General features: G+C 36.7%; 1 protein-coding gene across 1 annotated transcript; it reads right to left on the bottom strand.

The window, feature by feature from the left end:
* Positions 1-2,388: 2,388 nt before the first annotated feature.
* Positions 2,389-10,915, bottom strand: CA1 (carbonic anhydrase 1). Its single transcript, XM_044682381.1, has 6 exons — positions 10,838-10,915; positions 9,984-10,181; positions 7,384-7,502; positions 5,403-5,498; positions 3,705-3,767; positions 2,389-2,592 (listed from the first exon to the last, which is right to left on the bottom strand). The coding sequence occupies exons 1-6, from the start codon at positions 10,872-10,874 to the stop codon at positions 2,389-2,391; spliced, it is 717 nt and encodes a 238-aa protein (XP_044538316.1). The 5' UTR covers positions 10,875-10,915.
* Positions 10,916-18,161: the final 7,246 nt, after the last annotated feature.

Below are 18,161 nucleotides of genomic sequence, written 5' to 3'. Positions count from 1 at the left end.
AATTAGAGAAATGCAAATCAAAACAACTCTGAGGTACCACCTCACACCTAGCAGATTGGCTAAAATGAAAGAAGGGGAGAGTAATGAATGTTGGAGGGGATGTGGCAAAATTGGGACATTGATGCATTGCTGGTGGAGTTGTGAACTGATCCAGCTATTCTGGCTGGCAATTTGGAATCATGCTCAAAGGGCTATAAAAGAATGCCTGCCCTTTGACCCAGCCATACCATTGCTGGGTTTGTACCCCAAAGAGATCATAGATAAACAGACTTGTACGAAAATATTTATAGCTGCGCTTTTTGTGGTGGCAACAAATTGGAAAAGGAGGCTATGTCCTTCAATTGGGGAATGGCTGAACAAACTGTGGTATATGCGGGTGATGGAATACTATTGCGCTAAAAGGAATAATAAACTGGAGAAGTTCCAGGCGAACTGGAAAGACCTCCGGGAACTGATGCAGAGCGAAAGGAGCAGAGCCAAAAGAACATTGTACACAGAGACTGACATACTGTGGTAAAATTGAATGTAATGGGCTTCTGTACCAGCAGCAATGCAATGACCCAGGACAATTCTGAGGGATTTATGGTAAAGATGCTACTCACATTCAGAGGAAGGACTGCAGGAGAGGAAACATATAAGAAAAGCAACTGCTTGAACGCATGGGTCGGGGTGGACATGATTGGGGATGTGGACTCGAAACTACCACACCAATGCAACCACCAACAATTTGGAAATTGGTCTTGATCAAGGACACATGACAAAACCAGTGGAAATGTGCGTCAGCCATGGGTGGGGGGAGTGCGGGGGGTGAAGGGGAAAGTAGGAGCATGAAACATGTAACCATGTTAAAAAATGATTATTAATAAATGTTTAAAAAAAAAAGAGAAAATAGCGATATACTTCGGTTGAATTACAACAGCCACAGTTAAAATAATAGCAATAATAATAATTAATGATAATAATAATTCTTATGTAATGCTTTTAAGGTTGGCCAAGCACTTTGCAAATATCTCATTTTATCCTAAAAATAAACCTGGGAGGTAGGTACTATTATTGACGCCATTTTACAGATGAGGAAACTGATCTGGAAAGAGGTTTTTGTGATTGGTTCAAGGTCACACAGTTAATAAGTCTCTGAGGATGGATTTGAATTCATGCCTTTAGAGTCCATGTCCACCACCTCTTGACTTCACTGGACTGTCAAGCTGCCTACCAGTTAAATATAGTACTATTTTGCCAAGGGTTACTTTAACACCATCAGATAATAAGAGTGAAGACACACAGCATAAAATCAAATTTGGCAAGTGGAGGTGAGAAAAAAAAAAAGTACTAACTTTTTTATTCTTTTGGCTTCAAGTGATATAGTAGTTTTGAGCTGGTGCCATTTGTTGCCACAAAGCTACTGAATAGACCAGCCAGTTCAGTATTATACAATTAATTTAATCAATGTGATTGATAAAGTCTATTAAACTGATTAGTTTATTTATCTAAGATGATAAAATTATTGCCTTGTGTAGACTTAGCCTGAGTAGGTCTTTCTTGCTTTGATCTTGTCTCAAGCAATATATTGATAAGGTAAAAAGAAAAGCTTATTGAAAAAGAACTAATAACATGATGAAAAATCCCAGGGAAACCTTGAATGAGAAAATCCAAGTATGTGTGCAGCAAATCCAATTCTCCAGGGTTCTTTTCCATAAATTGTATTGCCTTTAGCTAGGGCTGCACTGCACCACCCTTACAAGTAGCTTTTCTAGATTCACTTTTTTCCCCCTGGACAACATTTACCTTTTGTCTTAGACTCAACAATTATATTGTTGCCAAGGCAGAAGAGTGGTAAGGGCAATGGGAATTAAGTAATTTGTCCAGGGTCACACAGCTAGAAAGTGTCTGAGGTCAAATTTGAAACCAGGACCTCCCATCTCTAGGCCTGACTCTCAGTCCACAGAGCTGCTCCGTAGGATCACTTTTAAAAAAAATTCTCCTTTATTCAAAAGTTGCTTTAGCAAAATATCAAAAATTAAAAGCATTGGTTGGGTAAGTGTTTTTAAATTTTTTATCAATTCAGAGATGCCAATGAACCTCAAACTCTAGTTTTCTTCACAAGAATCTGAGGGCAAATAAATACTTTGACCTTTAAGATCATGAACTTAAAACAAGCAAAAAAATAAATGTTGATAAGTGTCAGGGCCATGGGATCTAAGTGCACATGTTTACTGGTGGGATTTCCAGCTACATTTCTCTTCTTTGTAGTCTAGAATAAGATTCATTCCTCTTTGTTAGGTATAAATTCAGAGAACAATATTTTAATAGAAATAAACTATTTTGCATTTCTTTAAAAGGGGAAATAACATTTCTAACTGAAATTCTATTTTCCTTCATTAACTGCCATTAGCTGAATTGATTCCATTTCCCAGTGCCCATTTTGTGATACTCTACCTGTTCTGAGCTGGCACTGATAGGCTCCCGGTAGATAATCCAGGTTACACTCTCATGTAGAGGGGGATGAGTCAGAGAGCCATGATAGCTCCAGTAATCCGAGGATTGAGGGAGTAGAAGGGATGGGTCAAAATTAGCAAATGGAGCTTTTTTGCCCTGAAAAAAATGTTATGACATAAAATACTCTGAAATAATTACAGGTTCATCATCCTCTGTAGACTTTACCTTAGTTTTTCTGATGACAACTAGCATCTTGCATTTTTTGAGGATAATACAGAATAGGAAATGAGCAAATAAGTTATAATAATAGCTAGCATGTATAAAGCATTTTAAAGTTTGCAAAGCATTTTACAAATATTAACTCATTTGATTATTTCAACAACCCTCTGATGCAGATGCTATTATTATCACCTCCATTTTATAGATGAAGAAACTGAGGCAGAAAGAAGTTACGTGACTTGCCCAGGGTCACATAGCTAATATCTGAGGCTGGATTTGAACTCTGATTTTCCTAAGTCTAGGTTCAATATTTTATCCAATCTGCTACTGAACTGATTCAAGTTCTCTCACCAAATAGCATTATTGGTGATAGAGGATAATGCGAGAACTCAACACTGAAGTTTTAACTTCTAGGGTTTTTTCCTTTTGAATAAGGCAGAAGAGAGACAAGTACTGAAGATGTTTCTGTGTTGGAGTAAAGCCATCTTCTTAAAAATATATTAAAGATAACATATATATGTACATATAATTTTTCTGCATTATGAAAACACTTACTTTGTATACAGAATTGATACCAGGCTATATTCCAGCTGAGTGGCAAAGTCTTTGACAAATAGTTATTTTGGTCATTTTTTCCTGAATTCATAATTTTATTTAAGCTGACAGATGAGGATAGCTTATTTCAACACTTCAATCAATTCTTTATTAATCCTAAAAGGGCATCCTGAATGTTTATCCTTTGGTGTTATCAAGGAAATACAAATATCTTTCTTAACATAATGAAGGTTGACCACATTTTAACCAGAATAAGCATTGCAAAATGAATTTACATGTCTAAGTGACTCTTCCTACAAAACGACTGTAGAAGTTGACTCAGAATTGTCCTAAAGGTAGCTGAGTTACAGGGAGTTTTTGGATTATAGTTTCCTCTGTCTCTTTCCCCCTCTTTTCCCCTCCACATTTCCCCCTCCTCCTTCATTGTACCCTTCATTTAGTGAGCCCCCAAGTCTGGCCTTCTTATTAGTTAATCTTTGATTTGGGATATTTACCTTAGTTTTGATTGAACTTAGGGCATCGATTACTTTCTGGAGGACTGAGTTGGGTTGGCCAACCTGGGAAAAGAATAAAAAAGAAAAAAATTAGAAAGAGAAAGAGTAATAAACAAACACATAAATGACAGGTATTTTAATAAATCAAACACTACACAAAGTCAATGTAAATTTTCTATTGAAAAATGAAGAGAGAATATTTTCCTCTGTTCTTTCAGAGGTTATTTTGCAATAAGACAGTATGTCTGGGTATGCATTCTCTATCTGTTCTTGAACATATTAAAAATTTCATTTAAATATACTATATAGACCCAGGAATATTTTCAGTCAAATTAAGCACCCATATTCAAGAAATGAGGATCCAAGGAGTAAACAGTGGCATGAAAATTCTTCATGTTTCTGGTCTTTGCTATATATCCTCCTACCTCTTAATGTTATGGTGAAAATTTATCACACCAATATAAAAACTCCAAGCAAAACAGGCTTATTGAGAAGAGGCCAAACTCCCAATAAATCCAGACCCTGGTTGAGATCAGAACCAGAGACCCTGAGCCTTTTTTATGCCGAGAAATCTGATGACATAGTGACAGAAAAATATAATCAAAATGAAAATCGAATGGATGTAAAATCTTTCACATGGATGGTTCTTAATTAACGATGCAAGTGCTGATTTAGCCTAGTGAGTGTAAAAAAGATCACTATGGGTGGTAACTTATGTCTATTATAATAGCTGACCTTTCCAAAGCCTCTGCAATACTCAGTCAGGGTCTTGGTGTTTTGTACTGATGAATATTATGGTGTAATATTAGGAGTCAGCAGTTTGGTTAACTGTTATGTACGAACAAGAGTAACCCTCCACCTCTTGTGTGACCATCTTGTTACACAAACAAGACCATATTTCCTCTTTTTGTCAGATCATCTTGTTATACACCCAAGAGGGGTATGTGGTAGGATTAATGGAAACTCTTGGAATATAGGTTTAAGGTCAAATGCCTGTAAACAAGTTTTGATACCCCCTTAAACTGTAATAATCTTTATGCCTTTTATAAAGCAAACTATATTTCTTGACTTTTAACTCAAAACTAATGATTGTGTTATGAAAATAATCATAAAGGCTAATACTATTATAATCACAAAAGGGGGCAGGGGGCTTCACACTCACAATGTCCTCAGTAACCAAATAATTTCATGGTGATGTCTCAAGAACTTCTTGGTCTGTTACCTGACCAGTGTCTGCTTTTCTATCTCCTAAATAATCTGATGTCATTAAAAAAACAACAACAACAACAACAACAAAAAAAACCCAACAAACCCAAAACACTGCTTCCTTAATATATTATCCCCAGAAGAACTTTGGGGTTAAGTCAGAAACAGAAATTAAACAATCTCTGTCTTTGGGCAATTTGTAAGAAGGCTTGGGAGAGGGACAAAGGTGAAGGAGAGGAAGATTCCTTTTCTCTTTTCTCCCAAACAGAATCCACCCCCACAATTCTTTCTGCCGAAAGAGTAGCCAAATGAAACAAAGCCAATAGGAAAACCAAATAGAAGGCATTCTGGGATGTTTTTCATCTACTTTAAATTAGTGGAATGAAATTAAAGCTCTCAGAAGAACAACTAGAATACTATTAGTCTCTTGTTCCATCCTATCTCCAGCTCTAATCTGGACAAAAGAAATATTCGCATAGTTTTCTTACCTACCTTTATAAAAACACCAATAATTGCCAAGCCGTCAGGTTTCTCAGCTGCTTCACTGAAGCTGGAATATTTTTCAGAATTCCAGTGAACTATGTGTAACTTAAGAAAGAATTTTAAAAGTTGTGGCTTATTCTTTACCCTAATACAAATGACAGCTACCACTAACCAATGCACATTTTAACTTGGCAGTTCAAAGGAAACTGCCTTTGCCTACACCAGGAGTTCTTTTAGAATATTTTAAAACATATTTCAATACAGTTGGTTTCCTTTGTAATCCTGTGTGTTTTATGCATTTAAAAACATTATTTTGAGAAGAGTTTGTGGGCATCACTACATTGCTAAAAGGGGTTCATGAAACAAAAAAGTTAAGCCCTCCTGGTCTAGACAAAGGAAACTAAAGAGAAGGCAATCATGTTGAAAATTTCACCAGAAGACAGGAAAGAGCCAGATTCTCACTGTTAGATAACCACATTAATATTCTGTGGGAGAATAAGTAGAATGAAAATCCTCAGCCCTGAGAGTGCTTTCTGTTCATTTCTATGCTGTAGTTACTAAAAAAACTGACATTTTGTTTCCTCTAGCACTCTTGGGGTTGAAGAACTCAATAGGCTTCTACTTATTCTTGGCACACTGGCTGACCGACTTTTACATCAGTAGCTGAAGTTGTCTTTTCTCTCTCTCTCTTTCTCTGTCTCTCTCTTATTCAAACTTTTTTTTGACCGTAAATTGTGAGTTGGAACAAAATAAACATAGCTGAAATTTATATAGCACTTTAAGGTTTGCAAAGGACTTTACAGATGTGATTTCATTTAATCTTCATAATAACTCTGTGAAGTAAGTTCTATTTTTATCTCCATTTCATTGATGAGTAAACTGAGGCACAAAGAGGTTAAATGACTTGTCAAGGGCCACACAGCTAGGAAGCATTTGAGACTGGATTTAAATTCAATTTTTCCAGTTTTGAGATCTAGTCCTCCTTCCTCTTGTGTTGCTTAGCTGCCTACAAGGGAGGTAACCGAACTGATTTAGTCCAACTTTCTCATTTTGACAAATAGGCCCAGAAAGCTTAAATGTTGTCTAAGATCATGCAAATAGAAGTTGAAACAGAATTCGTGCTCTCTGACGTGAAAGTTGAAATCATTTTCGCTATACCACACAGTATTCCTTAGCAGCAAGTTTACAAGAAGGCAATTTTTTATAGCATCTCTAAGTCTTAGGGAATCCGTATTTTGGAGATTGTGATTGTCCTTGAGCATAATTTAGAAAGGGAGATTAATTGCTTCTGGTAAACAGTATTGCTTCATATATAGGTTACATAAATTATATAGTCCAAACAAGGATATGTTACTTTTTATAGATTTCTTTTTCCTTTCCCTAGATGGGATTATTCTTTAACTTCTATATTATATGGCTCTTTAAATAACATTGTAAAGGTTAGTTCACGGCTCACATTGCAGCAGGAAGCTTGATCAAATTTCATTTGTAGTTGCCCCCTTTAGAAATGAAGATAGATTCAAATGAAAGACAGCAATTACTAGAAGAAAAGATAATTTTATATCAGGCATATAAAAATTACTTAAATGATTTAAAAAATATATCCCTCCCTGTAGTTCTAAGATTTAAAAAAAAGCATTCCAAAATTCTGTAAAATAAAAATAAATATATATTTATAACATATTCTGAAAATTCTTAAAATAAGGCATTTCTATTGAATAAAATGCCATACAATTAGAATATGTCTACTTCTGTGTATTTATTTAAAAAACCCATACTTTCTTAGAATTGATACTAAATATCAGTTCCAAGGCAAAAGAGCCAATAAGGGCTAGGCAATTGGGGTTAAGTGACTTGCCCAAGGTCACACAGCTAGGAAGTATCACATTTGAACCCAGGACCTCCTGTCTTCAGGCCTGACTCTCTGTCCATTGTCCCTATGGACTCTATCCTAGCTGTGACTTTATTACATCTCTTTGGATGATTTTACCTCGGCTGAGTATTTTACTCCATCGACTGTGTGCTCAGAACCTTGGTCATCAGCAGTGCCCCAGTGAAAATGAAACTGGCGCAGCCTGAAGCTTCCAGCGAAGGGACCACCTTTTAGTACTAGGAAGAGAAAAAAGTACCAAGTTACAAGAGAGAAAGCCCAACTCAATTAGCAGAAAATGGATCAGATCTAAGACATTAAACGAGAGCACAGGCTAAGTGAATGAAGCATGGGGGTATCAAGAAAAGATCTGTGGAATTGTCATCCCTAATTCATTGTTGGCTTCTTGTGCTGTTTCAGACAAATTATTTCATCATGGTGCTTTGCACATAGTAAGTGATTAATAGATGCTTCATCCATTTGTTCATTAATTTTTTTCATTTATTCATCTTTTAGCATCTCCAATCTATCTATAATTTTTTTATCTACTGTAAAAAATTGTCAATTAAACATACATCAGTATTCAATAAGAATACTATGAGAGGGACCACACAACCCACCTGGAGTGTATGTTGAGAGACTTATACAAAAAGTCTAGAACCCTTGGAGCAGGCAGTTATTTATGATTTCAGAAGTGCCTGAAAAACACACCCCTAATTAAAAACAACACCTCCTAGGACTCATCACTGAGGTTCAATGTTCTATTACTAGAGAGTTGTTTCTTAGACCTTGTTAAAAATGTAAATCACTTTAAGAAAAGCAACACTTGAAACCATTTTAGTTATATGTCCGTTAATGTTAAAGGGTTAAGCAAATCATTTCTAGAGAGCAGGGGTTGATGGAGAAGAGTAGAAAAAAAATAGAGAGGGACTCAAAACTCTGTAGGGCTTAGAAAGTGTCCCTGAGCAGGGGAAAAAAAGAGCTCTAAAGACTAGATTTGTCAAATTCATAATTTTGTGTAGAACTATCCCCATATGGAACAATTCTATGATAATTTTTAGCATTGTATATGGGTGTGCTACAGAATAAATGTATTTCTGATTAATTAATTTTCTTAAAGCTCTTCTGAATTATCTTCTTCTCCCTTAAATTCTTCCTTCCCTGCTCACTTCTCTCTTACTGTTGATGGTTACTTGGTCCTTCCAGTCATCTAGGTTCTTAACCTTTATGTTATTCTTGTCATCTCACATCAAAAGAATTGACAAATTTTGTCATTTCTATCTCCACAAAATCTCTCCTGTTTTCTTCACCCAACCTAGTTCATACTGTTAGCACTTCTCTCCTGGATTATTGCAATTGTCTCTCAATTTGGCTCCCTCTCTACACCAACCTGTTCATCAACTACTTCTTAAGTGATTTTTTTAAGGGCAACTCTATGTCACCTACCTTCTTAATCTAGTAGAGAAATGGCAAGAATATGGTTTTAGAGTCAGAAAATTCCTGAATTCAAATCTGGTTTCAGTAATTAGCTATGTGACCTTTGGACAAGTCATCCAACCTCTATCTGCTACAGTTTCTTCAGTTCTGAAATAGGGATAATAATTGCATCTACCTCCTACTGTTGTTTCAAGGATCAAAAGAGAAAATATTTGTAAAACACAGTGCCTAGCACAAAATAGCACTATATAAATGCTAGCTATTATTATTATCTCTAGGATGAAATATACAGTCCTCTGTTGGATATTTAAAACTCTTTCCAACTTGGCCCTTTTCTCCCTCTATTCTTCTTGTATACATGCCATATATAATAAAGCTCTTTAAGGTCTGCAAAATACTTTAAAGATTTTATTTCAATTGATTTTTTTAACGACCTTACAAGAGGTGGGTGTTATTATTATCCCTATTTTACAGATGAGGAAATGGAGGCTATAAGAAATCCAGATATTTGTGCAGTGACTGAGGCTGGATCTGGATTCAGGTCTTTCTGACTCCAAATGCAACACTCAGTCTGCCCTGCCAACTGGCTTCTTCAACTTACCTTTTGTTTCAGCCATCCTGGCCTATTTTCTGTTCCTTACATATAACTAAGCTGTCTTCCATTCCTGGAATTCTCTCCCTTCTATCCTTCACCACTTGGAATTCTTGGTTTTCTTCAAGACTCAGCTCAAACACCTCCTCCCTTGATAGATCCTTTCTTAGTTCTTCCAGATGCTAATGCTGCCTTTCTCCCTCAGATTACCTTTCTATGCATATTGACTATACCGATATATGTGTATGTTGTCTCCCCTGTTAAAAGGTAAGTTCTTTCAAGGAAGGTCTCTCTCATAGCTTTTTTCTTTGTATCCTAAGCACTTAGCAGAATTCTTGGCAAATCTTCTTCAATAGTTTTAATTGTGTCTAGACTCTTTTCTTCTTGACCCAATGGACCATAGCACACCAGTGATGTCTGTGGGGGTTTTCTTGGCAAAGATACTGGAGTGGTTTGTTATTTCCTTCTCTAGAGGAGTAAGACAAACAGAAGTTAAGTGACTTGCCTGGAGTCACACACCTAGTAAGTGTCTGAGGTCGGAACTCAGGTCTTCCTGATTCTAGATCTAGCACTCTATCTACTGAGCCACCTAGCTGCTTCCATTTAGCAAAGAGTAGGTGCTAAATTAATGGCTGTTGACTGATTGGCCTGTTTACCTTGGAAAAAGAGTAAGAAGTCTCTTTTGGCTCACCTGACTGGTTATCCTTGTCCTCAAAATTTACGTGGAAGTTATGACTCACATTGACAATTTCTTTGGCTGTTGCTGGATTGTAGGTGACACTGATGGGTTTTAGAGAGGCATCATGTTTGACCTCTTTGGTTTTAATGTCAATGGGGGACTGCTTGTCTCCGTTAGCAATGGGGTAGAGCTTGCTCCACTGCTCAGGACCTAGAAAGACAAAAATATGCAAACACTCAAATCTTCACATGATGCTTGATAGCTATTTAAAAAAAAATAAGCTACCGTTATGACTTTTTGTTAAGTCCTTAACTTCTGTCTTAGAATCAATACTGTGAATTGGTTTTAAGGCAGAAGAGTGGTAAGGCTAGGCAATGGAATTAAGTGACTTGCTCAAGGTAACACAGCTAGGAAGTATCTGAGGTCGCATTTGAACGCAAGCCCTCCCAATTTCACATCTAGTACCCTATCTACCAAGCCACTCAGCTGCCCCATCTCTATTAATTTTTAAAAGTTTCCCCTATATATTAAGTATTCATATTGCTATAGCAAAAATTTTTCATGACATTTCATGAAAGTAAATGAAAATCTGGCATCAAAGAATGTTTTCTTTTTGTATGATTTCATGCTAAAATGGAATGCTTGCTAACCAGCAAAGAGAGATAAACTACATTTTGTGAAAACAAAAGGCAATTAATTTCTAAAGTCACCACGGCCACTCTGATTATGAAAATAATATTATTTTAGCCATTTTGGCCTCTATAACTCTTTAACCCATTGCTTTGCAGTTGCCAGATGCCTATACTGACTGGCCCAAAGAGAAGAAATGACCTGCCTCCCCTGTGGAAGAGTAGAAGAATGCTTACCATTTTCTCCCTCATATGACCAATTCAAGTTTGCCATGTCGATCTGCTTTCTTCTTCTACCAAAGGAGCTATAATCAGTATGACTGATAGTGCTGTACACAAGCTCTCTGCTATGGATATCTCAGGCTTCCACCTGTAGTTTTTATAGTTGCTCTCCAGATCCTTATGTGCTGATATTTTATAACTGAGAACTGTTGACTTTTCTGCATGACTCAGGAAAAATAGAAGAGGAATGACTCTAAAAACAATACACCCATCCACCAAATGCAGGTAATTTTAAGGTGAATAAATTTAAGGTGAGTAAATTTAAGGTGAATTCCCTTAGTGAATATAATAGACAATAAGGAAATCTTAACTAAGGAAAATAAACCCCAAAACTTTTACTCCATTTATAGTATATGATATGGCTTTTTATCACGCTCTATAATTTTTTTTTTGTTCAGTTGTTTTTCAATCATGTCCAACTCTTCGTGATCCCATTTTGGGTTTTCTTGGCAAAGATACTGGGAGTGGTTTGCTATTTCCTTCTCTAGCTCATTTTGCAGATGAGGAAACTGAGGCCAACAGGGTTAAGTAACTTGCCCATGTTCACACAGCTAGCAAGTGTGTAAGGCTGAATTTGAACTCAGGTATTCCTAATTTTAAGCCTAGTACTCTATCCACTGTGCCATCTAGCTGCTTCTACAACTCTTTAGTACTTCTCAAAAGATAATTTTGTTTTAAAACATTTAATAATAATAGCTACTATGTACTACTTTAAGATCTAGAGGGCATTTTACCTGTTTGATCTCATTTATCTTCACAAGAACACTATTATATCCCCATTTTACAGATGAAGAAACTGAATCTCAGGGAGGTTAGGGGACTTGCCCAGAGTCATACAACTATTAAATGTCTGTTTTCCTTACTGCAAGCCCAGGGCTCTTTCTTTAAACTCTGCCACCTCTCAGTCATTTTTATTGTACTGAATGTTGGAACATGTGCTGACTATCCTCTTCTCCCTCCCCTTCTGTGGCAAATGTATTAAGCAAAAAAAAAATCATTTGTATGTTATTAACATAATAATAGTTAATGATCAAGAGAGATTTTTTCAATCAGAAGACAAGTCTATCTTTTCTTGGCAACAAGGATTCTCAGAGGGGAGATAGGCAAGTCTGTTGCTACTGCTATATAGCATGTTGTATTGGAAAGAACATTGGACTTGCCTGGAATTTGTATACTGGGGTTTGAGTATAGGATTTGGCACTTAGTAGTAATGTGAAATTAGACAAGGCACTTAACTTCTGTGAGCCTTGGGCTTCATCCCCTGAATAAGAATATTAATACTTAGACTATGTATCTCAGTTGTTGTGATGAAAACACTTTCTAAAAAAATAAAGTAGGGCAGGTAGGTGGGACAGTGGCTAGAGTGCTTTATCTCAGACTCAGGCTCTTGAGTTTGGCATATAATCCCAGGTCCTGGGGTGCAGCCACATTAGTATGTAGATTGTTGGACCCCAACCAGCAATAGTCTGTTGCATCAGCAAGGTAGAAATGGGAAATGTAAATTGTTGTCTAGTTGTCCCAGTTGTTTCTGATTCTTCATGATCCCATTTGGGATTTTCTTGGCAAAGATAACAAAATGGTTTACCATTTCCTTCTCCAATTCATTTCATCAAGAAGATGAATCTTCCTGACTCCAAGGCCAGCACTTCACCATCTAGATGCCCCAAAATGTAAAAAGAAGATTCAAACTTCCTCATAAAAACTATTTCATTTTTTTGCACCCTCATTTTGTCCTGACTTCCTGGTGTACCAATTGGTCTTCCCATTCATCACAGGCCTTTTGATTTTGGTATTCCACACTCACCGTTCCCTCAATCTGACTTTTCTTTTTGGTTTACTTTTCTTTAGACTTTGGCTTATCAACTCCAGGATGAAATTATTCAATCATAAAATAACTTCTCCCCTCACTTTTTACTTGATCAGTCCTGTAAATTCTCTAGCCTTCACACCAACTTTAACCCTATGGGTAGAATATGTCAGTGGGATTCCAAAACAGAAATCTGCTTAGCTGGAGAAAGAAGTAAATTCCCTCATCTCCATTGCCTGCCTCTTCTACATTCCCTTTTTTCTTGCTTTGGTGCATACCAGCTCAGTCCCTAATCTGTACAGGCTCAGTATCTATGTCAAATTCTAAGTATTTCATTTTTATATGTGTTCTTTGCTTTCACTCATTAACAAACCAAGAAAAATAACAATTTCAGTTTTCTTCCTTTTCTGCTTTCCAGAGGAAATGACCTCCATAGTTTTTGAGGAACAAAACTGACTGTTCCCCTTATAAAGCCATAAACTTTTAAAGAAATATTTTTCAAGATGGCAGCCTCTGAAAGAAATACAAATTTATTCATATTTAAGCTAATGAACTGGCAGCTAAGTGCTTCATTGGATAGAGTGCCAATCCTGTTGTCAGGAAGACTCATCTTCCTGTGTTCAAAACTGGCCTCAGACACTTACTAGATATGTGACCCTGGCTAAGTCGCTTAACCCTGTTTGCCTCAGTTTCCACATCTACAAAATGAACTGGAGAAGGAAACGGCAAACCATTCCAGTGTTTTTGCCAAGAAAATACTAAATGGGGTCATGAAGAATCAGAAATAACTGAAAATATTTATGAAAAGCAACAAGAAGCTAAAGAGGATGAAGGTAATGGAAAAATACTAAGATTAATGTAAAGTGTTTGATGAACTACTACTGATGCACAGAGAAACAAGGATCAGTTGGGAATAGATGAGAAACTGAAATTTGCATCATCTATGCCTGAAAGAATTAATTTACTATCTTCTCAACTAACTAGCTAAATCAATATACTTCCTTAGGTTTCAGCTTTTTTACCTGTAAAATGTCAGTGTGGGGCTGTGCATAATATACTAAGTGTTGATCTTGGAATGAGGAAGACCTTGGTTCAAATCCCACTTCTGACTCTTACTGGTTATTTGTCCTTGAGCAAGTCACTTAATCTCTCTCAGCCTCATTTTCCTCATCTGTAAAATGAGGTTGGATTAGATGGCTTCTAAAAACACTCCCAACTTGATGTCTATAATTCCATTATCCTATAATGTGGTTGTCAATGTTTCTTTCAACTCTAATGTTTTGCACATATATTTTAAAATGCAATTCAAATTTGACAGAAGAAATTCATTCAATTAATCTAGATGTCACAAAGAGGAAAGAAATAGCAGTTCCAGTTATTATTATTACAGTCCTCATCATAATCATCAGGCATTTATGTGTTTACTATGTGTCAGAAAGTCCCTCACAGAACTCAAATTCTATGTAATAGAGAGATACAATACATGCAAGGGAGTAGTGGCCAGAGAAGAGAATAAACATAATTCTTTACAGTATTTTTTGGTTTTCAAAACACCTTCCTGGAAACAACTTTGTAATGTAAATGCTTTAAGTGTTCTTATTTCCATTTGATAGATGATGCTTCATTCAAGAGATTTGCCTGTGGTTACCCAGTGCCTTAATAAACAGAGACAGCATCCAAAGCCTGGTACTAGTTAATACCTTTTCAGTGACTAGGCTAGGGATTGCCCAATTGTACCATGTGTACATAGCAATACAATATCAAGATATTCAGTGGAAGGCCTTATTCATGTGGAAAGACTTCCTATAATGGATTTATGGGAAGACATGTACAAGAATGGCCCAGGATGAGAAGGGATAAGATGGGTTGCAATCTACACAATTGGAGGGAGTATACACTTCAAGAAGACAATAGTAGCATTGAAGAAGCAAACATTCAGGTTTTTTATGATTGATTTGAATAACTTTTTTTTTTAATTTTAAACCCTTAACTTCTGTGTATTGACTTATAGGTGGAAGATTGGTAAGGGTAGGCAATGGGGGTCAAGTGACTTGCCCAGGGTCACACAGCTGGGAAGTGTCTGAGGCCGGATTTGAACCTAGGATCTCCTGTCTCTAGGCCTGGATTTGAATAACTTTTATCTGCCTCAGTTTCTTCATCTATAAAAAGAAGATAACAATCACCCCTTCTTTCCAAGACTGTGGTGAGGATCAAATGAGATAATATTTGTAAAGTGCTTTACAAACCCTCAATTGCTTTATAAATGCTGATTATTATTTTTATATACTGTGCCATTTTGTAAGCTTCTCCTTTAATGTTGATAAATTTTTCAAATAGAAAACCTTTCAATCACTCAAATAAACTATTTTAATAGTCTATTACCCTGATCAATATACATAATATACTCTGTTAGAGATATTGCTAAATTGCTAAATTGTTTAGGATTTTGCAATTTTTAGCAAGCTAAATCATAAATAAAATGTTTATTGGAATTACTGGTTGGAAAGACTTTGTTATTATCATTACCATTCTTCATACTTGGAGGAAGTAGAATGAGAAACATTAAATGAGTAGTCCGGAATATCTCTTACAAAATGACTGAATGTCCTTGGGAAATTATTTATGCTTATTTTTGCCTTGGGTCATTTATCTTTAAAGTGAGGGAAAAACTTTTTGTAACTTTTCTCAGATAATTGTCATGAAGCTTAATGAGAACATAGAGCTCTTCTGAGGCAGATGTACAGTGCTCAGCATAATCTTTTGCCCATAAATTTTAGAAAAATGTTTTCTTTTAGCCTCTAGGGAAGTGATGTTGATGCCAGAAAGTAAGATAATCAAAATGATGGCATGTGTCCTGGGATTTAAACAATTGCCTAATAGGAGACCCTCCTGCCTCAAGATTAAACTAAGCCCCACATGGAAAGAGAAGCTGTGTTTATCAAAGGAGGTGAAGGTCACTTATGGCAGTACCTTTGCCCTAGGATCCTTCCTCCAGCTTCCTTTCACCTTTCTAACCTGATTCCTCAGCCACCTTGATGGGACCTTCTCTAGAAATAATTTTCACTGGCTCATCTGATCTGTCTTGGGATTCATCTTTGAAAACCGGAGACCTAAAAGGAATATGCAAGAGGATGCAGTATTTCTTAAGACACTGAATGTTTCCCTCTTCCTATTCCTTACTATTTAAGCATAGCACTAAATACATTGTAATCCTTCAAAAATCCTTGCAAGGTTGATCAGTTAATTAAACAAGAGAGTTTAGAAGCTTGTTTCTTCACTGTTTCTGGTGTATTCCAGAACTAGAAAAGATGTTGGCCTTTTTTTTTTTTTTTTTTTTTTTTTTTTAATCTGTGCAGCACTTTGATCCAGTGGGCCAGCTACCAAAACACTAGTAGGGTGTCTCTTTTGGACCAGATCCACTGGTCTGTAGTTAATGATTAAGTCAAAGAAGGTACAATATCTGATTTCTGATTACAGTTCATCATATCACCAAGTGTCCCTTTTTAGTAGTGGAAAAATCCATTTCTGTATAAAGGAGGTTGTCACTTTAATTCACTTGTCCTAGAAGGCCCATAAAAGAAACATGTCTAGTGCAATATTTGAACCAGTCATTTGGAGAATGACTCATCATTTAAATCCAGTGTTAATAGGAGAATAAAGTTACAGATTTCTGTTTTAGAGACCTTGATATGGCACGGATGGCCTATGCCTTTCAGGGACACAAAAATGAGCAGTGACCAAGACAGAAGAATCAGACATTCCATTTTCTTTAAAATAGCATCTGAGTCTTCACCACTGTCAGGAATTCATTTCTTTGAATCACATACAAGAATAATTTGGTACAGAAGTTATTGAAAATAAAAATTCCATTTTAATATGAAAAAAATTTTAGTCTCTTATTGTGTTCAGAGCCATCTCTCCAGATGAAGCATTGATTTAGAGCTGGAAAAAAAGACCTTAACAGTCATCTAGACCAAGGCTCTTATCTTCCAGTTGAGGAAACTGAAGCCCAGACATAGTAGATGGCTTACCCAAGAGCATACACCTAATCAATAAATATCAGAACTTGACTCAAGTCTCTGCAAATATAATGTACCATCTCCACCGCCCTCCTCTCCCCACCAACCCCCCACCATGGTGCAGTGTGCACATGCAGATTCAGTTTAAAGCTCAGAAGAGAGATTGGTAGTGGAGATATAATTTTGGGAGGCAAATACATAGGGGTCATACCTGAAGCCATTGCAAATTAAATGAGTTTATCAAGGGAGAATTTGCAGAAAGAGAACAGAGGGCCAAGGACAGAATGTTGGGTATCATCCACTTTAAGGAAGCAAGAATAGGGTGAAGAGCCAGTAGATTAGAAAGAAAAATGTCGTTAGAAGTTAGAGGTAAACAAGGAGAATGGAGTGTCTCTGAAGCCATGGGAGGAGATGTTATTTGGAAGGATGAATGATTAGTAGAGTAAAGTTCTTTAAGTGAGGTCAAGTTGGAAGAGAAATGGAGAAAAACAAAAGGTTACTGGATTTGGCAACAAGGAAGATATTGGTGAGTTTTGAGAGAAAAAAATTCTGTAAAACAAGGTCAAAACTCAGATTGCAAAGAAGACTTTCAAGGAAAATCAGGAGGCTTGGGTCAGGGTGGTAGCGGTGAGGAACAGGACAACTCCAGGCATGAGAGAGGTGAGGGATGGACAGTTTCAGGATCTTTTCTTCTCCAAGTTATACATAACCAGTTCATACAAACAATCCACATATGCTATGATACTGAAACTGAGGAGATGGAGAGAAGTGTGGAGGAAGGGGGAACTTGTCAGAGTAAGTTTTCATCAACACTGAGAGGTAGGAGGATATGGGATAAATGGCTTGGAAATTCTATTCTTTGTTGAAGAGTAGAGATTCATTTTCACTGTGCCTTGAAAAAGAAAATACTGGGAATAGGGGAATAACTAGATGCCGGATAAACTGGGGATACTCCCACACCTCACAAGGGAAGGACTAACAGGTAAACACTGGGAAACCAAATAAAGATGTGAGGTTTGGGAAATGACAGTTGGTCAGCTAACTGATAATCTATCAATCAGGGAAAGCCAGTGATGCAGGTAACTTCAAGATGTGGGTTCTTAATGGCTTAGAGGAGACAGGAAGGGTTACAACACTATGGAATAACCCAAATGATTTAATTAAACTAAGGTCTAAAATAAACTAAATCTCTAACTAGAATAAGAGAGGGCTGGAGAGGTGGGATTCTCACTACACTGGTCCAAGGTGCTCCAAGATGATCACAGATGCCACAGGAACCAGCAACAAGTCCTATAAATGCTCTAAGGAGTAAGGTAGATAAATCTGCTGTCCACCAGCAGATAACCAAGATCTTCTCTCTACATAGGCCACGATAGTTGATTGAAGTATCTTCTTCTCAGTGATATCCCACTCTATCAGCTCCGTGGATACTTGGCAAAGCTGGAACACACAG

The sequence above is a fragment of the Gracilinanus agilis genome, chromosome 1 (genome assembly GCF_016433145.1).
Source record: "Gracilinanus agilis isolate LMUSP501 chromosome 1, AgileGrace, whole genome shotgun sequence".
NCBI classification, from domain to species: domain Eukaryota; kingdom Metazoa; phylum Chordata; class Mammalia; order Didelphimorphia; family Didelphidae; genus Gracilinanus; species Gracilinanus agilis.
This window is presented reverse-complemented; position numbering and strand designations above follow the sequence as displayed.